Source organism: Leopardus geoffroyi, chromosome D1 (assembly GCF_018350155.1).
Source record: "Leopardus geoffroyi isolate Oge1 chromosome D1, O.geoffroyi_Oge1_pat1.0, whole genome shotgun sequence".
Lineage (NCBI taxonomy): Eukaryota > Metazoa > Chordata > Mammalia > Carnivora > Felidae > Leopardus > Leopardus geoffroyi.
In genome coordinates, this window is record NC_059329.1 from 26,783,459 (window position 1) to 26,810,009 (window position 26,551).

The following is a 26,551-nucleotide window of genomic DNA, read 5'->3' on the forward strand; positions in this document are numbered from 1 at the left end:
AGCCAGTTGAAAATGTTGCATTTTATACTAAAAATTAAAAAAAAAATTTTTTTTTTAATGTTTATTTTTGAGAGTGAGAGCCAGAGAGAGAGTGAGAGTAGAAACTGAAGTAGCCTCCAGGCTCAGAGCTGTCAGTGCAGAGCCCGACGTGGGGCTCAAACTCCAGAACAGTGAGATCATGACCTGAGCTGAAGTCAGACATGTAACAGACTGAGCCACCCAGGCGCCCCACAAAACAAATTTTTTTTTTTTAAATTTTTTTTTTCAACGTTTATTTATTTTTGGGACAGAGAGAGACAGAGCATGAATGGGGGAGGGGCAGAGAGAGAGGGAGACACAGAATTGGAAACAGGCTCCAGGCTCTGAGCCATCAGCCCAGAGCCTGACGCGGGGCTCGAACTCACGGACCGCGAGATCGTGACTTGGCTGAAGTCGGACGCTTAACCGACTGCGCCACCCAGGCGCCCCCAAAACAATTTTTTTAATGTTTATTTTTGAGAGAGAGCGAGAGAGAAAGCGTGCACATGTGCTCGGGGCAGGGGAGGGGGAGGAGGGGGGGAGGGGCAGAAAGAGAGGGAGACAACAGAATCTGAAGCAGGTTCCCGGCTCTGAGCTGTCAGCACAGAGCCTGACATGGGGCTCGAACCCATGAAATGGTGAGATGTGACCTTAGCCGAAGTTGGATGCTTAACCGACTGAGCCACCCGGTTGCCCCACTTTGATATTTTTAACAAATGGATACACAGCCACAACACAGTAAAATCTTCATTTTGGAAGATTTAAAATGAGTTTGGAAAATTGATTTCAGTTCAGGTGTACCTAGGTGGTAGGTCTATAGGTGACCCATTTACCATTTAGAGAGTAAAATAACAAGAGACAATTTTCCGTGAAAATACCAATTTTCAAAATGCTTTCTCCATAGCCATGAGTTAACTTTTAAAAAGCAATTCCTGAAAAAGAAAAGAAGCAATCCCTTTATGACTTACTGTTTAGAATGTTGTATTTACTTTGAAAACAGAAATTAAGATATTTTTCCAAATTCTCTGTCTGGTACTGTTATACACTTGCCATCGTAAGTTTAGAACATTTATTAAGGAAAAATACTATTTTTCAATTGATGACTCTCATAAGTACTTCACCACAAGGTGAGCAAGAGATGAACTTCTGGGTGGTACAGTACACTTCCATGGTTATTCCTCCTCCAACTTCCAAGTATTGTAGACTTTGTACCTTCTCGAGGTCTTCCAGTGTGCAGTATGAGGTTGACACAGGTTGTAGTGTTTCTCTAGGGGGGTGACCTGGCACACCCACCTTGGAGATCCTGAGTCTGTGCACATAGGCTGTTTGCTCACCTCTCATTTGTCATGGGGATTCATGTGACCTTGTTTCTAGCGGTACCACCACATTGAAATGACTGGTGGTCTCATAACCACCCATTTCTCACGTGAACTTTTGAATCTGCTGCTTCATCTCTCGAGATATGGCTTCGTTGACATTCTTTCCTGGTTCTTCCACCTCCGTCACAGACTTTCCTTCTGCGTGTGCCCGTTAAATGTTGGTATTTCTTACGGTTCCGTCCTTTTCAAATGCAGTCTCCCTAGATGATCCTACCTGTTCTCTGGGCTTAAAATTCTTTCTGCCTGTTGTTAAATAGCAAATTCACAATTCCAGCCCACGTTACCCTCTGGAGGTCCTGACCTGTATTTTTTGTCTGGTAAATACAGTTTTGCTGCGTGGGTGACTTTGGAGTATGTTGAAGATAGTGCATCCCAATTTGATGTTTGTCCATCTCTAGTCCCCTCCTCCCACCCCCTGCAGTTCCTTTGCTTATTAGCGCCATTGCTCCCCTAGTTGCCAGAATTAGAAGGTTGGAATTGTTCACACTTCTTTCGTATCTTTTGTGCAAATCCTATCCACACTTCTCCAGGCTGTCCCTTTCTGCTTAATGCCGCTCCAGTGTTTGTTCATCACCTTTTTTCCTGGATGAATGCAGTGGCTTCCTAACTGGCCTCCTTTCTCCATCTAATCTTCCCAAATCATACCCTTCCACCTTCTAAAGTATGCCTAGCAAGTCCTACTCAAGCTGGAAGAGAGCCCAAGCCCAGTTTTTCTGGGGGAGAGGTTCTGAAGACTTGCCCACCCCTCCAGCTGTTTCTCTTCTGTGCTCAGCCCTGTGCCTGTCTCTGTTGTGGCTCTTCTCAGGTTACACTGCATTCACGTTTCCTCTTCCTCACCTCTCATTCATAATGTACATGTTCTACTGTAGTTTTGGCTTTCTCTCTGCCTGGATCCGGTTGCTAAGACTGTTAGCTCCCCGAATACATACACTGAGTCTTACGAGTTTATCTAGTGTGTTCATTTGCTAGGACTGCGCTAACACAGTACCATGAACTGAGTGGCTTAAGGAAGAGAAATGTATTGTTGGACTGTTCTGGAGGCTAGAAGTCCAAGACCCAGGTTGTCAGTAGGGTAGGGCTATGCTCCCTCTGAAAGTGCTATTAGCAGGATCTGTTCCAGACCCCTCTCCTAGTTTCTGGCAGGTCTTGGCTTTTGGCAGCTTAGGCTCCATGGCGTTCTCCGTGTGCGTGTGCGTGTGCGTGTGTGTGTGTGTGTGTGTGTGTCTTTCTTTACATTCCCCTTTTTATTTATTTTTTTAATGTTTATTTTTGAGCAAGAGAGGGAGAGCGTGAGCAGAGGAGGGGCAGAGAGAGAGGGAGACATAGAATCTGAATCGGGCTTTAGGCTCTGAGCTGTCAGCATAGAGCACGACATGGGGCTTGAACGCACGAACTGTGAGATCATGACCTGAGCTGAAGTCAGACACTTAACCCCAGCTGAGCCACCCAAGTGCCCCTGCATTCCCCTTTTTAAAAGTCTATTTATTTAGAGAGAGATTGGGGGGGTGGCGGGGCAGAGAGAGAGAGAGAGAGGGAGAGACAAAGAATCCCAAGCAGGCTCTGTGCTGTCAACACTGAACCTGATGCGGGGCTGGATCCCACAAACCATAAGATCATGACCTGAGCCGGAATCAAGAGTTGGACGCTTAACTGACTGAGCCACCCTGGCTGGAACCTGTATATTTCCTTTCTTATAAAGGCATCAGGCATATTGGATTAGGGGCCCACCCTAATCCAGCATGACCTCATCTTAATTACATCTGCAGTGACCTTATTTCCAAGTAACATCACATTTGAAGGTAGTGGGGTTAAGACTGCACATACTGAGTTTTGGTGGGGATGTAGTTCAACCAATAGTATGTTGACTGTAACATACTTGTAAAGTGATCAAATGAAATAATGTGAGTAAAGAATCAGACTTTTATTTTCTCAATGGGCATTATGTTTAAGTTTTTTTCTTTTACATTTATCTATTTTTGAGAGACATAGCACAAATTGGGGAGGGGCAGAGACAGAATGAAACACAGAATCCAAAGCAGGCTCCAGGCTCTGAGCTGTCAGCATAGTGCCCGACACGGGGATCGAACTAACAAACCATGAGATCAAGACCCGAGCCGAAGTTGGACACCCAACCAGCGGAGCTTCTCAGGCACCCCATCAATGTGCATTATGTTTAAATAATCAAAAACAAAAGCTTATGATCTTGTTAATACTTTCCTATCTCTTCTTTTCAACTATATTTAGTAGCTTTTGAATTGTTGCATCTCAGAAGATTCAGGTGGATGATTCTAGCTATTCTGACTCTGACTCTGTCCTGATAAGAGAATGCAGCTAATCTTTTTTTTTTTTTTTTTTTTTTATTTATTTTTTTTTTTTTAAATTTTTTTTTTCAACGTTTATTCATTTTTGGGACAGAGAGAGACAGAGCATGAACGGGGGAGGGGCAGAGAGAGAGGGAGACACAGAATCGGAAACAGGCTCCAGGCTCTGAGCCATCAGCCCAGAGCCTGATGCGGGGCTCGAACTCACGGACCGCGAGATCGTGACCTGGCTGAAGTCGGACGCCTAACCGACTGCGCCACCCAGGCGCCCCGCAGCTAATCTTTTGATATATTTAATACATGAATAGGCCAACAGGGACAAAGGACTGGAGAGAAGGAGAGATGTCCACAGAATCTTGAAAATGGAAAGCAGATGGGCCTGAGTAGCTGAGTTATTACCAGGCCAGAGGAAACTGAAACCTAAATGCAAGGGGAGAGGCCAGCTAAAAGCAAACTGATTTGCAGAGCAGGATTTGACTGAGGAATGAGAACTGTACACCCCAGGAAAAGAGTTTTCCTGGTTTAGCTGGGGGCAGCAGGCCCAGCAATAGATGAGGGGCTAAGAGGTGGCAGTTTCCTTAACACAGCCAAGCTGGTGGGCCCCAGACAGGGGACTTGTGGCATTCCTCTCCAGAGAGGTCACTTATTGACCGGTTCTATCCACATGCAGAAAACTTCTAACCAGCTCTGTAGTGCTCCCTTCTTCTTTTTCAATGATGATGATGATGATGATGATGATTATCAACTTAAATCCAAGTTAGTTAACATGTACGTACTGTAATAACAATTTTAGGAATAGGCTTTAGTGATTCCTCACTTACATATAATACCTAGTACTCATCCCAACAAGTGTCCTCCTTAATTCCCCTTCCCCACTTAGCCTTTCCCCCCACCCAACATCCCACCATCAACCCTCAGTTTGTTTTCTGTATTTAAGAGTCTCTTATGGTTTGTCTCCCTCTCTGTTTTTATATTATTTTTGCTTCCCTTGCCTTATGTTTATCTGTTTTATGTCTTAAATTCCACATGTGAGTGAAATCATATATTTGTCTTTCTCTGGCTGACTTATTTCACTTAGCATCATACCCTCTAGTTCCATCCACATTATTGCAAATGGCAAGATTTCATTCTTTTTGATCACTGAGTAATACTCCAGTGTGTGTGTGTGTGTGTGTGTGTGTGTGTGTGTGTGTGTGTGTGTACATACATACACATCTTCTTTACCCATTCATCAGTCAGTGGACATTTGGGCTCTTTCCATACTTTGGCTGTTATCGATAGTGCTGCTATAAACCTTGGGGTACATGTGCCCCTTTGAATCAGCACTCCTGTATCCTTTGAATAAAATACCTAGTAGTGTAATTGCTGGGTTGTAGGGTGGTTCTATTTTTAATTTTTTGAAGAACCTCCATACTGTTGTCCCAAGAGGCTGCACCAGCTTGCATTCCCACCGACAGTGCAAAAGAGATCCTCTTTGTCCTCATCCTCACCAATATCTATTGTTGCTTGAGTTGTTAATTTTAGCCATTCTGACAGGTGTGAGGTGGTATCTCATTGTGATTTTGATTTGCATTTCCCTGATGAGGAGTGATGTTGAGCATCTTTTCATGTGTCTGTTAGCCATCTGGATGTCATCTTTAGAAAAGTGTCTATTCATGTCTTTTGCCCATTTCTTCACTGGATTATTTGTTTTGTGGGCGTTGAGTTTGATAAGTTCTTTACAGATTTTGGATACTAACCCTTTATTAGATATCTTCTCCCATTCTGTTGGTTGCCTTTTAGTTTTGCTTATTGTTTCTTTCGCTATGCAGAAGCTTTTTATCTTAATGTGGTCCCAATAGTTCATTTTTGCTTTTGTTTCCCATGCCTCTGGAGACGTGTCAAGTAAGATGCTGCAGCTGAGGTCAAAGAGGTTGTTGCCTGTTTTCTTCTATAGGATTTTGATGACTTCCTGTCTTGCTTTTAAGTCTTTCATCCATTTTGAGTTTATTTTTGTGTATGGTGTAAGAAAGTGGTCCAGGTTCATTCTGCATGTCACGGTCCAGTTTTCCCAACACCATTTGCTGAAGAGGCTTTTTTCCATTGGATATTCTTTCCTGCTTTGTCAAAGATGGCCATATTTTGTGCATCCATTTTTGGGTTCTCTATTCTGTTCCATTTATCAATGTGTCTGTTGTTATGCCAGTACCATACTGTCTTGATGATTACAGCTTTGTAATACATAACTTGAAGTCCAGAGTTGTGATACTTCCAGCTTTGGTTTTCTTTTCAGGATTGCTTTGGCTATTCAGAGTCTTTTCTGGTTCCATACAAATTTTAGGATTGTTTGTTCTAGCTCTGTGAAGAATGCTGGTGTTATTTTGATAGGGATTTCATTGAATATGTAGATTGTTCTAGGTAGTATTGACATTTTAACAGTATTTGTTCTTCCAATCCATGAGCATGGAATGTTTTTCTTGTGTGTGTGTGTGTGTGTGTGTGTGTGTGTGTGTGTGTTTCGATTTTTTTCATAAACTTTCTGTAGATTTTCAGTGTATAGATTTTTCACCCCTTTGGTTAGTTTCATTCCTAGGTATTTTATGGTTTTTGATGCAGTTGGAAATGGGATCGATTTCTTGTTTTATCTTTCTGCTGCTTCATTATTGGTGTGTAGAAATGCAACCAATTTCTCTACATTGATTTTTGTATCCTGTGACTTTGCTGAATTCATGGATCAGTTCTAGCAGCTTTTTTGGTGGAGTCTGTTGGGTTTTCCACAGAGAATATCATGTCTGCCAAGAGTGAAAGTTTGACTTCCTCTTTGCCAATTTGGATGCCTTTTATTTCTTTTTGCTGTCTGATTGCTAAGGCTAGGACTTCCAACACTATGTTGAATTTAACAGTTGTGAGAGTGGACATCCTTGTGTTCCTGACCGTAGGGAGAAAGCTCTCAGTTTTTCCCCATTGAGGATGATATTTGTGATGGGTCTTTTGTATATGGCCTTTATGATCTTGAGGTATGATCCTTCTTTCCCTACTTTCTGGAGGGTTTTTAACAAGAAAGGATGCTGTATTTTGTCAGGTGCTTTTTCAGCATCTATTGAGAGGATCCTGTGGTTCTTAAAGCCTTTCTTTTATTAATGTGATATATCACATTGATTTGCAGATATTGAACCAGCCCTGCATCCCAGGAATAAATCCCACTTGATCATGGTGAATAATTCTTTTAATGTATTGTTGGATCCGGTTTGCTAGTATCTTGTTCAGAATTTAAAAAAAATTTTTTTTTAATGTTTATATTTGAGAGAGAGAGAGACTGAGTGCAAGCACGGGAGGGGACAGAGAAAGAGGGAGACAGAATCTGAAACAGCCTCCAGGCTCTGTGTGGGGCTCAAACTCACGAGCCATGAGATCATGACCTGAGCCAAAGTTGGACACTTAACCAACAGAGCCACCCAGGCACCCCAAGAGAATTTTTGCCACCATGTTCATCAGGGAAATTGGTCTGTAGTTCTCCTTTTTAGTGGGATCTTTGGTTTTGGAATCAAGGTAATGCTGACCTTGTAGAATGAGTTTGGGTTTTCCTCCATTTCTGTTTTTTGGAACAGCTTCAAAAGAATAGGTGTTAACTCTTCTTTAAATGTTTGGTAGAATTCCCCTGGAAAGCCATCAGGTCCCCTTGGAAAGCCAAATACTTGTTGGAAATTTTTGATTGCTGATTCAATTTCTTTACTGGTTATGGGTCTGTTCAAATTTTCTATTTCTTCCTGTTTCTGTTTTGGTAGTTTGTATGTTTCTAGGAATTTGTCCATTTCTTCCAGGTTGCCCAATTTATTGGCATATAATTGCTCCTAATATTCTCTTATTGTTGTTTGTATTTCTGTGGTGTTGGTTTTGATTTCTCCTTTTTCATTTGTGATTTTATTTATTTGGGACCTTTCATTTTTATTTTTGATCAATCTGGCTAGGGTTTTATTAGTTTTGTTAATTCTTTCAAAGAACCAGCTTGTGGTTTCATTGATCTGTTCTACTGTTTTTTTTTATTTTGATATCATTGATTTCTGCTCTAGTCTTTATTATTTCCCTTCTTCTGCTGGTTTTGGGCTTTATTTGCTGTTTTTTTCCAGCTTTTTAAGGTGTAAGGTTAGGTTGTGTATTTGAGACCTTTCTTTCTTTTTTAGGAAGACCTGGATTGCTATATATTTCCCTCTTATGACCACCTTTGCTGTATCCCAGAGGTTTTGGGATGTTGTGTTTTCTCATTGGCTTTCATGTAATTTTTATTTTTTCCTTTAATTTCTTGATGAGCCCATTCATTCTTTAGTAGGATGTTTTTAAATCTCCAGGTATTCGTGGTTTTTTCAAATTTTTTCCTGTGGTTGATTTCGAGTTTCATAGTGTTGTGGTCTGAAAATATGTAAGGTACAATCTCAATCCTTTTGTACTTGTTGAGGATTGATTTGTGACCCAGTATGTGATCTATTCTGAAGAATGTTCCATGTGCTCTCAAGAGGAACGTGTATTCTGCTGTTTTAGGATGAAATGTTCTGAATATATCTGTTAAGTCCATTCTTTCCAGTGTGTCATTCAGTCATTGTTTCCTGTTGATTTTCTGCTGAGATGATCTGTCCATTGTTGTAAGGGGTATTGAAGTCCCCTACTATTATGGTATTATTATCAATGAGTTTCTTTATGTTTGTGATTAATTGATTTACATATTTGGGTTCTTCCATATTGGGGGTATAAATATTACAATTGTTAGATCTCCTTGGTGGGTAGACCCCTTAATTATAATAGAATGCCTTTCTTCATTTCTTATTACAGTCTTTATTTTAAAATCTAGTATGTCTGATAAAGTATGGTTATTCCAGTTTTCTTTTGATGGCCATTAGCATGATAGATCATTCTCCATATCCCCTTACTTTCAATCTGCAGGTGTCTTTAGGTCTAAAATGAGTCTTGTAAGCAACATATAGATGGGTCTTGTTTTCTTATCTGTTCTGATACCCTATGCCTTTTTTTAAAGAATATTTTTATTTTTGAGAGAGAGACAGAGTATGACCAGGGGAGGGGCAGAGAGAGAGGGAGACACAGTTTTGAAGCAGGCTCCAGGCTCTGAGCTGTCAGCACAGAGCCCGATGTGGGGCTGGAACCCATGGACTGTGAGATCATGACCTGAGCTGAAGTGGGACGCTTAACTGACTGAGTCACCCAGGTGCCCCTGATACCCTGTCTTTCGATTGGAGCGGTTAGTCCATTGACATTTAGAGTGATACTGAAAGATAAGAATTTAGCGCCATTGCATTGCCTTTTGAGTTGGTGTTTCTGGTTATGTTCTCTGGCGCTTTCTCGTCTTTGTTGTTTTGGATGTTTTTTGTTTTGTCTTTTCATCACTCAAAGGTCTCCCTTAAAATTTCTTGCAGAGCTGCTTAGTGGTCATGAACTCCTTTGGTTTTTGGGAGACTCTTTATCTCTCCTATTTTGAATAACAGCTGTGCTGCATAAAGAATTCTTGGCTGCATATTTTTGTGATTCAGCACATTGAATATATCTTGCCACTCCTTTCTGGCCTGCCAAGTTTCTGTGGATAGGTCTGCTGTGAACCTGCTCTGTCTTTTCTTACAGGTTAAGGACTTTTTTTCCCTTGCTGCTTTCATAATTCTTTCCTTGCCTGTGTAGTTTGCGAATTAGACTATGCTATGCCTTGGTGATGATTGGTTTTTGTTGAATCTAATGGGAGTTCTCTGTGCTTCTTGGATTTTGATGTCTGTGTCCTTCCCTAGATTAGTTTTCTCCTATAATTTGCTCACATAAACCTTCTGCACCTTTTTTTCTCTCTCTTCATCTTGTGTGACTTCTATGTTTTGGATATTACTCCTTTTTAATAAGTAACTGAGTTCTCTAAGTCTTCAATCATGATATTTTGCCTTTGTTTCTTTTTTTTCTGCTTCATTATTCTCCACATATTTACGTTCCAAATTGCTGATTTTCTGCTCTGCTTAATCCATCCTTGCTGCTGTGGCATCCATTTGACATTGGATCTCGATTATAGCACTTTTAATTCCGTCTTGACTAAATTTTACTTCTTTTATCTCCTCAGAAAGGAATTCTGTGCTTTTTTTTTTTTTTTAACCCTATCTGATATTCTTATTATCTTGTTTCTAAATTCTAGTTCAGACATCTTGCTTATATCTGTGTTGATTAAGCCCCTGACTGTTGTTTTTCCTTTTCTTTCTTTTGGGGTGAATTCCTTTGTTTTGTCATTTTGGAGGAAAAAAAATACAGTAAGAAATTAAAAATTAAAAGCAAACCAAAAAATCAAATAAAGGAAGCTATATATTAGGTGTGTTTTGGTCTGCTTGTTGAAAGAAGCTTGATAGAATAGACAAAATAGGGAAAGGAGAAAAAAGGTAAGGAAAATTTTAAAAATTGAAAAAAATTTCATATAATAAAATAGAATAAAATGAAATAAAGAAAGTGAAATAGAATAAAAAAATTTTAAGTAAAAATATATAAAAATAATAAAATTTTCTCTTTCTGCCCAGCTTTGTGACTCAGGTTATGCAGATTGTTGTGTTAATTCTCAGATCAATTTCCTAGGTGTTCAAAATGGTTTGGGGCTGATCTGACTGCATATCAGATAGAAGACAAGCTCAGGGTTTCTATGCTCCTCTGCCATCTTAACTCCTCCCCTGTAGTGCCCCCTTCTCAAATGTTGAATTAGATGGCTGAGAAACACCAAAGATTTCAGGAATGCCTTGAACATGATCAAGAACGAAAACAGATGAGGGAAAAGCAACTTGAAGACATTGCAGGAAACAAATAACTTCAGATAGGTAAGTTCTTGATAGTTACTTCAAAGAGGGGAGGGTATTGCATCTATGACATAATAGTTTTCAGTAAAATAAGGCAGAGAACAAGGGAGAGTTCTCGAAGATGAGAAATATGATACCAGAAATCTAATCATGGTGTGCCTGGGTGGCTGTGCGGTTGAGTGTCCAACTTCAGCTCAGGTCACAAGCTCACAGTTCATGGGTTTGAGCCCCACATCAGGCTTTGCGCTGACAGCTGAGCCTTCTTTGGATTTTCTGTCTTCTCTTTCTGCCCCTCCCCTGCTCACATTGTTTCTCTCTCAAAAGTAAACACTAAAAAAAATTGAATAGGGGGGCGCCTGGGTGGCTCAGTCGGTTAAGCATCTGACTTCGGCTCAGGTCATGATCTCGTGGTCCGCGAATTTGAGCCCCGCGTCGGGCTCTGTGCTGACAGCTCGGAGCCTGGAGCCTGTTTCAGGTTCTGTGTCTCCCTCTCTCTCTGACCCTCCCCTGTTCATGCTGTCTCTCCCTGTCTCAAAAATAAAATAAACATTAATAAAAATTAAAAAAAAAATTGAATAGGAATCTTTCAGAGGAAGAATAAGAAACTGGAAAGGAAACAATAGGGAAAGCAGGGGATTAATATAGAAGGTCAAAGATGCAAGTAATAAGAATTTCAGAAAGCGAATGAGGAGACATGTAGGACTCAGTGTGTCCAGGTTGACCTGGCCCATCAAACCCTCAGTTCAGGGACAGACACCCACACCAAGGCACATTATGTTTAAATGTCACAATACCAAAAATTGGGAGGAGTCTTAGAACTTACTTTCATATAGAAAGAAGCAGACCTGCACAAAAGATTAGGAATCAAATTTGTCTTATATTTATCAGCAGCAGTGCTGGAAGCTAGAAGACAGTAGCTCCACACGTTAAATTCTAAGGAAAAATTGTGTCCAGCTTACATTTTAGGTCTCATCCAAATCAGTGATAACGTGTGTGCATACCCTTTCTTGGGAATCTGTCTAAACTAAAGTAGGCTGTAGGTCAAGACAGAGGAAAGTACTGAGTCAGGGAATAGGAGGAAGGTGGAAGGAATTTGTCATCAAAGTCCCAGGAATGGCAGCTGTGTCTGCTGTGTCCAGGTCTAGAGAATAGTCCCTGTAGATGAAGCGGGAGAAATGGCAGGCCTGAGGGAGTCCTGTCTTCAAGAAAGAAGGAATTGAGGGGTGCCTGGGTGGCTCAGTTGAGAGTCCGATTTCCGCTCAGGTCGTGATCTCATGACTCATGAGTTCAAGCCCTGTGCTGGGCTCTGTTGTGTAGCCTGGAGCCTGCTTTGCATTCTGTATCTCCCTCTCTCTCTGCCCATCTCCCACCCATGCTCTGTCTCTCTTTCTCTGTCTCTCTCTCTCAAAATCAGACACTAAAAGAAAGAAAGAAAAGAAAGAATCGAGGGGAGCCTGGGTGGCTAGGACCATCAAGTGACTTACTTACTTTGGCTTAAGTCATGATCTCATGGTTCATTGGTTCAAACCCTGCATCAGGCTCTGCACTGGTCATGCAGAGCCTGCTTGGTATTCTCTCTCCCTCTCACTCTCTGCCCCTCTCCTACTTGTGTGTGTGCAGGTTCACTCTCTCTCTCAAAAACAAATAAACTTTAAAAATTAAAAAAAAAAAGAAGAAATCGAAACTATTGGATACCTTGTGCATCAGGCTGTACTGAGGGAGCTTTGCAGAACTTTTTGACAATCTCGGAGAGTGAGTGGTCAGTACATGTGAAACCACACCAGTAAAAGGAAAGATGCAGTCCCTAACTCTAAGGGGGAAAATAGATGCTTAACAAAGAAGTTGTAATCAGAGTACATTTTAACAGTATAATAATGTAAATGGGAGTATTGATTTGACCAACAGGGCAAGGGGAAGTGAGTGGATGAACATAGGGTATGGTGGTTTCTGAGTGAAACTTTTTTCCTAGGGAGTTACTAGATCATGTCTGGACTGAAAAGGATACAGAAATAAATAAACTATGCTGTTCAGCAGCGTGGAGGTAAATAGCAGAGAAAAGGCTAGAAGCGCTGCCTCTCAGCAGCCTGGGCTCGTCGGGGCGGAGGCACTGCTGTTCTAGTACAAGTCTGTGTTGTGTGGCTTGTTACACTGTGTACATGGACGCACTCGCACTTGGCAAACATTTTTTTTAAAAACGGAAACTTGTTGGGGTGCCTGGCTGGCTTAGTCAGTAGAGCATAGGAATCCTGATCTCAGGGTTATAAATTCAAGCCCCACATTGCACATAGAACTTACTTTGGGGAAAAAAAAAACGAAACTTGTTATACTGCGTAAGTTTCTTTTTTTTTTTTTCATTTAATTTGTCATTCGTTATAGATCTGCTTCATTGAAACTTGTACAGTGTTGTTTTTTTTTTAATTTTTTTTAACGTTTATTTTTGAGACAGAGACAGAGCATGAGTGGGGGAGGGGCCGAGAGAGAGAGAGACACAGAATCGGAAGCAGGCTCCAGGCTCCGAGCCATCAGCCCAGAGCCCGACGCGGGGCTCGAACTCATGGACCGCGAGATCGTGACCTGAGTCAAAGTCGGACGCTTAACCGACTGAGCCACCCAGGCGCCCTATACTGTTTTTTTTTTTTTTTTTTAATTTTTTTTTTTAATGTTTATTTATTTTTGAGACACAGAGAGACAGAGCATGAACGGGGGAGGGGCAGAGAGAGAGGGAGACACAGGATTGGAAGTAGGCTCCAGGCTCTGAGCCATCAGCCCAGAGCCCAACGCGGGGCTTGAACTCACGGACCGTGAGATCGTGACCTGAGCTGAAGTCGGACGCTCAACCGACTGAGCCACCCAGGCGCCCCTGTATAGTGTTTTTTAAAAAATGTTTCACAAACTGAGGGTTGATGGGGGGTGGGAGGGAGGAGAGGGTGGGTGATGGGTATTGAGGAGGGCACCTTTTGGGATGAGCACTGGGTGTTGTATGGAAACCAATTTGACAATAAATTTCATATAATAAAAAAAAATGTTTCATTTCTCTTTTTGAGAGAGACATGTGAGCACGAGTGGGGGAGGGGCAGAGAGAGGTGGGGAGCAGAGGATCTTAAGTGGGCTCTGTGCTGACAGTGAGCCCGATGTGGGGCTCGAACTCACGAACTGTGAAATCATGGCCTGAGCTGAAATCCTGATGCTCAGCTGACTGAACCACCCAGGTGCCTTGAGACTTGTACAGTGTTAATCATTTAGGAATTGCTGAATGATATCTGCTAATTAATATTAGTTTAAATGTCTTAGAAAAAACCAAAAGTACAGACTTTAGAGTCAGACATTCACTCACTTGGCTGTAAATGACTACTTACTGCCTTCGAGGTCCTGCTTCCAGATCAGTGGTTAGAAAGCCATGTGAGAGGCCTCTCCTCTTGAGAAACTCCTGTTCTAACGGAGAGAGGTGGACCATGCAGGTGAACCAGCAAAGTAGCTTCAGATTGCTTGAGGGGGAAATAAAACACCAGTTGGGGATTGTCCTCAGGAAGGACCCACAGAAGATGCACATGTGAGGGGGGTCTTGACCGTTGAGAGTGCTCCTGCTCAGGGAAGAACGGGGAGGGAGTACTAGGTGAAGGACTGAGGCTGGAAAGACCCTGGCTTGTGTACAGACACACAGACGGGAAGGGTGGTGCTGAGCCTGAGGCTGGGCGATGGAGTGAGGTGGAGGTTGTATGGGAGAGTTGGAGTCTCCTGGAACAGAGGAGTGATTGGTGTGTTCTGACCTGAGATGATTCAGAATGCTGTGGGGAAAGCGGACCAGGGAGGGCAAGCATGGACACAGCTCCCCAGAGGCCCACCACAGCACAAAGTGACGTCATACTTCCATTGTAGGGGTGCGTTCGTGTTCATGTGTGTTCACGTCCACATTTACATCCTTTTTATTCATTCTTTTTAGTTGCGTGTGGCATTTCCTTTCTCCTTTATGCATTTATTTAGTAGTTCGGTGGCTCGAACCCAGGAAGGCTAATTAATGGTTGAGGCAGCAAGCAGCAAACATACCGACTAACAGCTCATACTAGCTTTATTACTTTATTTTTTTCAAATTGCTGATAATTACAATAATGCACATGGGCACGGGTCCCAGACAGGAAGAATCATTGTCTGCAAGCAGATCTGGTGTGAGCTGATAATACAGTCTGTATTTACTTTTAAATTTAAATGCTACATAAATCATAGGAAAGATGTCTTTTTGACTTGCTTTGAACTTGGGGAGGGTGGAGATTTTCCATATTTTTGTTATTTTCAGAGTTGTTTTAATGAACATTAGAAATTAAAGTAATTTGCTAGATCACGATTGGTATCTGAATATTGCTTGCACCTAGTAAACATAGTAAAATGTTTAGCAGAATAGCATATAGAAACTGCTGTTTGTATTTTGAAATGTGAATTTCCTCTCTCTCTGCCCTGTAAAAGTCATTATGGCATATTGTCCAGTTTTTTAGTTATAAACAGGTATGAGTTATTCACCTAAGAATTTCTGCCTTTTCTTGACTTTGAACATCACAATCTCAGAAATAAAGAACCAAGCCTTTGGTTTTCATTGAAAAGTAAAAAAAAAAAAAACTAAGACATTTTTAGATAAGGCCATCAATTCTTAATATTACAGAATGAATATTTAAAAAACCAGACTATAAATTTACTATTGGTATCATTTTATGAAAAACATTAAAAAAATTTTTTTTAATGTTTATTTATTTTTGAGACAGAGAGAGACAGAGCATGAATGGGGGAGGGTCAGAGAGGGAGACACAGAATCTGAAACGGGCTCCAGGCTCTGAGCTGTCAGCACAGAGCCCGACGCGGGGCTCGAACTCATGGACTGCGAGATCATGACCTGAGCCGAAGTCGGCCGCTTAACCGACTGAGCCACCCAGGCGCCCCTATGAAAAACATTTTAAAGCAAAAGATAAAAAGATAATCTGAGAATTCAGAGCACTCTTTCCTCAAGAGAGCACAGTTAGCAATTCCATACCTTTATACATTCATGTGCACACACACCAGACCCGTCTTATTTTTCAGACCACTGAAAACCTGCATTAGACCTCATTAGCCTCCCCCAATGAGTGTTAGGGAACCCCTATTTTAAAAACGCTAGTAAAAACCATTCTGTGTATTAGAACATGTTTTCAGCTGCATGGATTTATTTTCTTTTCTTTTCCTGGGTATACGAAAGGAAAAGAGATGATGGAATCAGTTTCAGATCTCTGCATTAGCTATTCATGTTTGCAGTTGTAACATGTGAATGTCAGTGTTTCAGCTAAAGCTGGCATGTGGATAGTTTCCCAACTTTACGTTGGTAAAATCATTAAGTTGTGTATATATTTTAGTGAAATAGAACCTATCTGAATAATACAATATTCAGTTTATTACATCCAGTTTATTACATTAAGGACATGAGACATTTGAAAAAATGTTGAAATAGTGCCTAATTTTTTAATGATTATGACCTGATGCACTTGAAATAAAATATTATAGAGCCCCAGAATATTATCTGATCAGCCAGAAGCAAGGAGCACGCTTATTGTTTCTGAGAAAATTGTCAGCTTTGTGCTTGGATACCCCACAGAATACTCCTTACTCCAATCTTTTGTATTTTTTCTTTGTTTATTTTTGTATTATTTCTATCATCTGTGAATCAGTAAGAATGATTTAGCATGAACATATTATTGTTAATGTTTATTTTTGAGAGAGAGAGAGAGAGAGAGAAGCAGGATCCAGGCTCCAGGCTGTCAGCACAGAACCTGACATGGGTCTTGAACCCACAAACCGTGAGATCATGACCTGATGACTGAAGTCAGCCACTTAACTAACTGAGCTACCCAGTCACCCCATATTATTATTTTTTTTTAATGTTTATTTTTTGAGAGAGACAGAGTGTGAGCTGGGGAGGGGCAGAGAGAGAGAGAAACACGGAATCCAAAGCAGGCTCCAGGCTCTGAGCTGTTAGCACACAGCCTGACGTAGGGCTGAAAGTCACAAACCGCAAGATCATGACCTGAGCCGAAGTTGGACGCTTAACCGACCAAGTCACCCAGGTTCCCCTTGCACGTATTAATTATTAATATTTAATCAGCTTACTTTGGGCATCTGTTACTTGAAATCATTTCACTCTTTAGGTTTAGGAAATACATTCCTATACATTCCCCCTAACCCTGCATCCACTATTTATGTAGCACACTCAATAAATAACTAAGTAGTACTGGCCAGTGAGTTCAAAGGTTAAGCTCAAGTTCACACCATTTAGATCATCTTACATTAATACTCAAGCCTCCTGGCTTTCTGGCCTCTGCAGTTAGCATGCCTTCAGAGTATGACAGATTGCTGCCTGGCTTCCGAATCCTGCAGATTCCGATTCAATGAGGAAGCAGTCTTTGTTTTGAAGCCTTGTTCCTTAGGCATCAGGAGTTGGCAGAAAGTAGAGTTCTGCCTGTTGTAGTGTGAGCTGTAAACCAAAGTCCAAAGTTAATATTGTGGGTGTTGTTTATTATAATACCTAAAATTTGGGTAGTGCCATATTTATGTTGCACAAAAGCGAAAACTAATGTCAAGAGAGGTTATTCCATAAGGTTGCATAGCTAGTAAGTTGAGGGAATATCCTTCCCTCCAGAAAACACATCTAGAGAAATGACTTACGTAGTGCTTTTGATCACTGCAGTAGTGACTGAGTAGTAACTGCAGATTCATCTTGACCTAGCTTCCGTGCCGGCCGGAAGCTGGCCTGGGGCCAGGAAGCCAGCAACTCCCGGTGATTTTCTTTTACATGGTAGGGCGGTATTAAATTGTTCATGTAAGCCTGTGGTGACTGAATTCCCACAAAAGAAAATGTGGAGTATTAACGCAGCCGACTTGAAGTATGTCCGGATTTAATAGGTAAAGAAGGAACATGTGGTCTTTTAAGCCCATTTCCTGCCATCCTGGATTTGGGAGGATGACTAGTCCCATGGAGACTTCATGGGTTCTTCCCTGTGCACTCATAATTTAGGCCCCAGTTCTGTGATTGCAGCCAGAGAGAAATGAATCTGCCAGTGACAGTGCTGCTAACATGTGAGTGCTGCTCTGTGGCAGGTGCTGTGCTTTGTGCTTCCGTGTGAATCCCCACAACAGGCCCCGGAGGCAGAGGTATGTTAGGAGCTCTGTTTTACAAAAAAAGAAATTTAAAGCCTGATAACAATGACCATCAGCATTTGAGGAACTCTTTTCTATAGAACAAGCCTATTTCAAAGCACTTTACACAGGTTAACTCCTTTGAACCTCAGGACAACACTATGGTAATGTAGTTACTATTATCATCATTTTATAGATGAGGAAACTGAGGTCCAGAGAGGTTAGTTGACTTGCCAAAGGCAGCATAGCTAGTCAGTGATGGGACTGGAACTCTGTCACGATCGGTTGTCTTGAGTCCTTGCTTCTTGGCCACCATCTCACACTTCCTCTGAGGTCAGGAGTGGAATGAGCAGGGGACTAATGGTTGATCATGGCAGGTCTCCATACCTGCTAAAGTCAGTTTCTTGGAGTTGCTATTACGGGCAATTGAAAAGAAACACAGGAACCAGTAAAGAACCTGTCCACTTGAGCATTTTAGATCCAAAAACACCATTCCGCTTTTTTTTTTTTTTCATTTACATAAAATTATTATGTATTTATGTATTTTTCAATAACTTCCTTTATAGAAGACTCTTGGCTCTCATCTCGGAGACAAATAACAGATAGACCTCTCTTAAATCTTGGGACTTGGATCCTTACCAGTGTAATCCAGATGAACAAATTACTGTGTTCCTATAAAAAGCCTTGGAGACAGTCTAAACCATTTTTAATCTTGGAAATGATACTTCATTTTTACTTTAATATTTAGAGCTCTAATAAAGCAGAGATTATTTGTATAAATTACTGCCTGTGGAAATAATACCTAACAGTTGGCATATGACAGTGGAGGAATAATGGCTTTTTGCATTTGGCGTTTTCCCCCAAACCTAATTCACCAGTTTCTAATCAGAATTAAGTTCAAATGTTTAAAAAAAAAAAAAAAAAAAAAGGCCAAGGATTTTCAGTTGGTGTAATACAAACTGTCACTTTTAAGAACAGGTTTTCTCAGTTTGCTGCTAAAACTGGAAAATGCTTAACAAGAATCCTGCTATATTTTTTCCTGCTATTTTATTAAATAGTGGGTTGAAATGTTTGAAGCTTGGCGTTTTTTAAATTGAAACCTTCACTTTTTTACTGCTGATAAAGGTACCTTAAAGGCTTCAAACTCCAGTCACCCTTTTGACAGTAACAAAAGTGGACTCTTGTTAGGCTCTTGGCAGAATCGTAGTAGTCCTCCCATCGGAGAGAATTTAGTATCTGTACACATAGTGTTTTTCTATATTAGTGTTTTCTACATTTTCTACTTGTGTGTTCAGAATGGTTTGTTTTTCAGGTATTGGGCCTGCTCTGATTATACTTACTAGTAACCCTACCTAAAAGTGTGTCTTCTCTTTGTGACCAATTGAAACCATACAATCACAATCAAAATTCAGGCTGGTGGTGAACAGGATTTTAAAAACCCAAACCCCTTTATTGATTGATTGATTGATTGATTGGGAGAGAGTGCATGTGTATGTGCGAGCAGGGGAAGGGCTGAGGGAGAAGGGGAGAGAGAGGGAGAGAGAGAGAGAGAGAGAGAGAGAGAGAGAGAGAGAGAGAGAGAGAATCTTAAGCAGTGGGGCGGGGGCTCCATGTCATGACTGTGAGATCACGACCTGAACCGAAATCAAGAGTCAGATGCTTAACAGACTGAGCCACCCAGGCTCAGTTTATTTTCAGCCTACTTTAGTGGTTTTTAAAAAGTTGTGGGGGTGCCTGGGTGGCTCAGTCGGCTAAGTGTCTGATTTAGGCTCATGTCATGCTCTTGCAGTTCGTGAGTTCGAGCCCTGTGTTGGGCTCTGTGCTGACAGCCTGGAGCCTGCTTCTGATTCTGTGTCTCCTCCTCTCTCTGCCCCTCCCCCACTCACACTCTGCCTCTCTCAAAAATTAAACAATTTTTTTTTAATAAAATAAAAAGTTGCAAAAATACTACAGAGTTCCCCTATACCCTTTCTGGACTTCCTTTAATCTTAACATCTGACATAACCATGGTGCAGTTGTGAAAACTGGGAGATTAACGTTGGTACACAATTATTAACTGACTCAGACCTTATTCAAATATTTGCTCCACTTTTCTCACTAATATTCTTTTCCTGCCCCAGGATTCTGTCTTGGCTCCCATGCTGCATTTACTTGTCATTTCTCCTTAGTCTTTTAAAATGTAAGAGTCCCTCAGCCTTACTTACCTTTCCTTGTGGGTTCTCTTACGTGGCTTACTGCTGGTGAGGATAGTGTCAGTGTGTCCACTGTGCAGTAATTTGTCTTCCCTTTCATAGTTAATAACTACATTGGAGAGGTACCTTGAAACTATGGATTTTTTATACTTTGTTCAGTTAAGTAAATCTTAGGTGCAGATTTGTGGACACAGACTTGTCATTTAAAATTTTTTTTAATGTATATTTATTTTGAGAGAGAGGCAGAGACAGAGCATGAGCAGGGGAGGGGCAGAGAGAGGGAGACACAGAATCCAAAGCAGACTCTGAGCTGTCAGCCAGAGCCCGACATGGGGCTCGAACCCATGAACCGTGAGATCATGACCTGAGCTGAAGTTGGAGGCTTAACTGATTGAGGCCACCCAGATGCCCCCAGATTTGTCATTTTAATTTATGAATCATGAAATGCCATGCAGACTTGGACAAGAATGAATATGTTATATAGGATCTTGGCATCCATGAAGAGATTGTCGTTTTACTGACTTTCTCTTTACAAATGGAATGTCTTTGATTATGAGCGATGTGCCTTTTGATGTCTGTAACATGCAGGTGGTAACTGGATGCTACGAAGGTGTGCTCTGTTGAGTATTGGTGAGCACTAGGGTAGAACTGGGTTACCTTGCCTTCCCGGGGTGGGGCTGGAACGCTTGCCTGGCTGTAACGCAGCACCTTCCTATCCAAGGAAACATGATTCACTCAGTAAGAGGATAAAACTGTCCTCTTTAGACGATGCTCCCTCCACAGCAGGCGCTTTCCCAAACCCTGGAGCCAAATTAGATTCTGGGGCAAGAGTTTCAGTGAGGAAGGAAATAATGGGTTTAGATTTCACTTTGGACTGGGTGCTGCATTGGTCCTGAGCCCCTTTGTTGAAGGGAGGTGGGGCTTAGGTGGGCCCAGGAGTTGTATCTTTGAGATGATGATTAGAGGCCCTCAGTGAAGTTAGGCTCAGATTTAGATGTACTTATATTATTGCTTTAAGCCATTTCAGATTTTCAACCAAGTTACTAGAAGCACTTTTTACCAAGTTGAATTTCTGTCCTTGGATAGCTAAACTCTTTTCCCTGAGCCAAATTAATAAAATGGAATTTCTTATTAAGAATGAATTATTAAGTAAAATGGAAGCACTGGGCTAGGGAAACGTTTGATGCAATTTGTTTTCAAAGCCTTAAAAGTGCTGCAATGTGCACCGATCACAAAGACCGGCTTAAGTGCCAGAGCGTGGGGCATTAATTTTCTTTCGTCAAAGATTCCAGGTTCACAGGATATCAGAAGTGCTGACTTGGCAGTGAAATCCCATTTGTAACATGTTAGATTAGGAAACAGATTGATTTATACATTGATGTAATGGGTCCAGGCACAGTGTGTGCTTAAGAAAATGGAAGTGCATTAAATAAGAGCATTTTCAAAGGAAAGAAGTAGAAACATCACAGAAAAAAACCCGATCCTATTATGCCCTAGGTAAGGTTGGGGTATGTTTGATTAGTTGATTCCTAGACATGGTCCACAGAGGCTTTTTATATTTCAGATGATACCTTCTTGAGAGTCTCTTATGACCACAAGGATTAATCTTTCTGAACTCAAAAGTGAATCACTGCAGCATATTAGTTGTCTGGAATGATTCCAGTTACTCTCCTTTTTCTTGGTGGTAACTGATGTGAGGGGCTGCTGCTGCTTAGGCCTCTTCCTATTGCTTTAACCTCTGGTATTTTAGATTCTCTTTAGGGAAGGCAGTGCTGACCATCTCAGCACAAAGATCAAATGCACTCATCACTGATGTATTGACCTTAGTGGTTGACCCATAAACTGAACATTTATACAGTTGGAACTCTTGTGGTCTTTTAGCCAACAACCATAATGAGTAACATGTGGAACATAATCTTTGGTGCTGATAAATGGCTGCCTGAACAGTTGTGACCAATCCATGTCTGTGGCTGGGGTGAGTTCACGTAACTAATCGACACTTTCTTACCTGAATTCATGTGTGGAATTTAAGAGGTTAATGCCCCGCCCTCTGCCCCCAGTACTTCTATGGCACCCGAAATCCTGTTTGTTTGATAGCTGCTTTTAATGTTAAAATATACAAGGCCAGGGGCTCCTGGCGGGGTCAATCAGTGGTGCAGGAGACGCTTGATCCTTAGGGTTGTGGGTTCGAGCCCCATGCTGGGTGCAGAAATTACTTAAAAATAAAATCTTAAAAAAAAAAAATTATGCAAAGCCAAAGAGAATTTATGAATTCTTGCTCAACATTTTTTAGATTTAGCTGTGGTGGTTCAATTATAGCAGGTTTAGGAAACACTTTCCTTTTGACCTATTGATTCGGCTTTCTTGCTTATATATTTATCATTCTTCCTCAATTTTCTTTCTGTCTGGGCTTTGAAGTAGGAAGGAAAGAACTTAGGGAAACTCTGGTTTGGGGAGATAAAAGTGTCCCTGGGGTTTCTTTGCCTTTGTCTCTGTATTAACCCTTTTATTTGTGTACATACCCATTTTCTTCCGTATCGTGATCTAAAATTCTAGCCTTAATCTTTAGATATGGCTCTCAAAAGAAGAACGGCCCATAGAAGAGGCATTTTGGTGCACATATTGAACTCACTGTGAGAAATAAACACATTGGTCTTTTTTTTTTTTTTTTTTTAATTTTTTTTTTCAACGTTTATTTATTTTTGGGACAGAGAGAGACAGAGCATGAACGGGGGAGGGGCAGAGAGAGAGGGAGACACAGAATCGGAAGCAGGCTCCAGGCTCTGAGCCATCAGCCCAGAGCCCGACGCGGGGCTCGAACTCACGGACCGCGAGATCGTGACCTGGCTGAAGTCAGACGCTTAACCGACTGCGCCACCCAGGCGCCCCATAAACACATTGGTCTTATACATCCTTACACCTTTTAGTGATTGGTTTGAATTAAAATACCATTAGAGTATTGCCTATAAATAAGTGTGTGTTCCTTTCCACAGCTATCCTGAAATATTCTTTCTTCTTCTTAGCCTGTAGTTTCATATGCAGTTATGTGGCAGGTATATATAGATCTGCCTTGTACTTTAATAAATGATTATTTGTCACAGTAGGGCTATAATCAATTCTGTTTAATAAAGTTGCTAATTGTTCTCTTCATTGGATTTAATTGAGGTGTTTTTTTCAACTCTGATTGATGTTGGCAATATTTTCATCCCAAATTAGTGTTCTCCTAGCTATCCAACAAGTGTTTGTGTTTCATTCTCCTGTACTGGTAGAAAGTGGGCTTATTTTAATAAGCTTGTAAGCAAAATATATGGAGGATGGTAAACTTTTCCTGGAGAAAGGTCATGATGTATTTGAAAATCAAATGTAGTCTCCTGATTGGAAGGACCGTTAATGTCTTTGTAGTCCATCAGCACAAATAAATGAGAGTTGCTTAGAAAGCACACATTTTCCATATATTATGAAAGGCAAAGCTACCCTTTCTGTTAATAGGAAAACCATTTTATGTTAATTGCTCTTTTTAAAAAGAGCAACATGATAGACCATACAATCTTAACCCTATCCGCCAAGTTTTAACACTTAAAAAAAAAATTTTTTTTTTTTTTTAATTTTGAAAGTACTTTTACATTAGGGGAGACCACAAAACTGCATTGTGGATACAACCATCAATATTAGCATATTTCTAGATGCTAGGATCCCTGGGGTTTTCCTGCACCAGGAGACTTAGTAGAAGCCTTAACTGTCATCATGCCTAAAGTTATTTCTCACCTGTAATTTGTGAGCTGGTAATGGCTGTGATGTTTTCACAAAGAGGATACAAGACAAAGGAAGACTGTAGAGTCATTGATTGTTTTATCTAATACAAGATAAAATTGTTCATGAAATCTCTTTTAGTGTTCTGTTTCTGTGAATGATGCCATTCCCTCATTGAGTAATGAAGCCATGCTTGACATCTTCTTCCTCGACTCCCTGGCTAATCTGTCACCAAGGCTTGCCAGTCGGGCTGCCTGATACCTTGAATCTGTTTCTCCACTGCACTGCCTTAGCCCAAGGTACCAGTCTCCCTCCCTCTCTTTCTCTTTCTCCAAATTTCTTTGCCATCCTGCAGCCAGAAAAAGTATCACAGCTGCATTCTGACAGTATTAACTTTGTGCTTGAAACCTCTCAGCATCTCGGGGCACCTGGATGGCTCAGTCGGTTAAGCATCCAACTCTCGGGTTTTGGCTCGGGTCACGATCTCATGGTTCGTGATTTAGAGCCTCACATCAAGCTCTGTGCTAACAGTGCAGAGCCTGCTTGGGATTCTCTGTCTCCCTCTCTCTGTGTCTAATCCCTGCTCATGGTCACTCACTCCTGCTCTCTCTCTCTCAAAATAAAGAAAGCAGGGGCACCTGGTTGGCTCAGTTGGTTAAGTGTCCGACTTCAGCTCAGGTCATGATCTCTCGGTTTGTGAGTTTGAGCCCCGCATTGGGCTCTGTGTTGACAGCTCAGAGCCTGGAGCTGCTTCAGATTCTGTGTCTCCCCGTCTCTCGGTCTCTCCCATGCTCATGCCCTGTCTCTGTCTCTCAATTGTAAATAAATGCTAAAAAATTAAAAAAAAAAAAATAGAAAAAGAAAGAAAGCAAAAAAACAAAACAAAAACTCTCAGCACCTCAGGATAAAGATGGAAGTCCTTTCTTGGTGTGCACACTGTCTAGCCTTGCCCCCGCATGCCTCTCCTCCCTTCTCTCACTGCTGTCTGCCTCCAGTCTACGTTCCCGCCACGTGATGCTCTCAAGTGCTGCTGTCTTCAGGAGACTTCCCTGACCACCTCCATACCCAAGCCTCAGTTAAATTTCCTTTCTGTACGCTGTTTGGCACTGTGTTCTTTCCCTTGGTGCGACATCTAGGAGTGTGATCACACTTTTGTATGTGTGAGTATGGACTCTTGCACTAAACTGTAAGCCCCATGAGAGCAGGGACCATAAGTTTTTGCTCACCCTTGTGTCCTAGGCATTTAGCATGTTGCTTTGCAAGATAGTAGCTGCTCAACAAAATTTTGTTGTGTGAGTGAATTACTGGAACTTTAGCCTTTACTATAGTGGTTTAATCTGTTAAGGGATGAAAAGTGAGACGTATGCTTCTATTAGAGCAGTCTTCAGCTGGATTATAGGTTCCCAAGTTCCGAAGTACTCAGATGGGGAGTGAGGGTTAGATTTTTTTCCATTGACATTTTTATTTGATCATGTAAGTCCAAAAATGATTGTTTTTTCTGGCCTAACTCCTGGGGAAAGGCTTTGTTTATGAAGATAAAAATAGTAAATAATGAAGTTTTAAAAGATCAGTTCTACTGTCACAAACCATGGGATGACTCTACCTTTGTGTCAGCTGTTTTGGAGTAAACCTGATGTTTTCCCCTTTGGCAGGCTCTCGCAGCCAACGCCGGAACAGGATTTGCTGTCGCCGAGCCTCAAATTGCAATGTTTTGTGGGAAGTTAAATATGCATGTGAACATTCAGACTGGAAAATGGGAACCTGACCCAACAGGCACCAAGAGCTGCTTTGGAACAAAAGAAGAAGTTCTTCAGTACTGTCAGGAGGTAAGAGTGGTGCCAGAATGTGAAAACTGCTCTTTCCTGGGTCATGCTTGAAACTGTTTACCTTAGAAATAGATACTCTGTCATTCTGCTTTTTGACCTAAGATCACATTGCCAATGACAGAACACCAGGCGTTTTCTTTCTGAATATATACGACACGACTGAGGCTTGTCAGAGGCTCTGCCTGTGTGCGCTGTGAGCTCTTGGTTCCTTGAGGAGGGAACGGTGCAGATGCTGGGCAGGTCCCGTACAAGTAAAGCCCGGCTCTCTTGCTTCTCACTTGCAGTGTGGGAGGACGTGAAGTCAAATGTGTGTATCTTGTGCTCTCCACTTGCTCATAGAAAGCCACCAGTATTGTAAATGATAATCTCAGGTCTGACTTGAGTCAGAACTTGACCTAGAAGGGGCTGTGAGATGCTTTAACTTCTTACCAGGACTAGCACAGAGGGCCAGCATTGAAGTATTACTCTATAATCTCACCAACAGACCTTTCCATGGACTTGCCCTTTAAAATGTTTTTCTTCTCAGCTCTTTACATGCATCCTACAAATGGGCTTGATACCTCATCGATTTATTTTGGGCTTGAAAGCTTGCTGCTTTTGTATGTCCTTAAATAAAGATGACTTTTTTTTTTTTTTTTTTTAAAGAGAATGCATTAGAAGTGATCAGAAATCTACCTGTCAAAAGAAAACTAATAGTTACAGTATCTTTTGACTTGCTGAGTTCTTCAGTTAGAACCAGGGGCAGCATGAGTGGAGGCTTAGATTTATACAGGATAATGATGACGCTGAGTAGCAGACACCCTTACTTGCAAATGAATGTCCATTTATTATGGATAAAGTCCATTTATTGTGTGTGTTTTCTTTTCCCTTGCAGATGTATCCAGAGCTACAGATCACAAATGTGATGGAAGCAAATGAGCCGGTCAGTGTTGACAATTGGTGCCGGAGGGACAAAAAGCAGTGCAAGAGTCACATCGTGATACCTTTCAAGTGTCTTGGTGAGTGTCCTTTAGATGATCGTGGTTGCTTCTTGGGAAGTAGAGGTTGCTCATTTTTAAATTTGATTTTCTCTTGCCTCACAGTGAAATAGCTACATCTGTTAAGAAGCTGAGGGCTACAGGA

General features: G+C 41.4%; 1 protein-coding gene across 4 annotated transcripts in view; it reads left to right on the plus strand.

Annotated features, from left to right (window-relative positions):
• Positions 1–26,551, plus strand: part of APLP2 (amyloid beta precursor like protein 2) — an 86,608-nt gene that overhangs the window by 24,335 nt on the left and 35,722 nt on the right. For all 4 annotated transcript variants that reach the window (XM_045483478.1, XM_045483476.1, XM_045483475.1 and 1 more), the window contains exons 2-3: positions 25,256–25,429; positions 26,304–26,427. In XM_045483478.1, the coding sequence (XP_045339434.1) occupies positions 25,256–25,429; positions 26,304–26,427 (298 nt within the window). The remainder of the gene's footprint in view (positions 1–25,255; positions 25,430–26,303; positions 26,428–26,551) is intronic.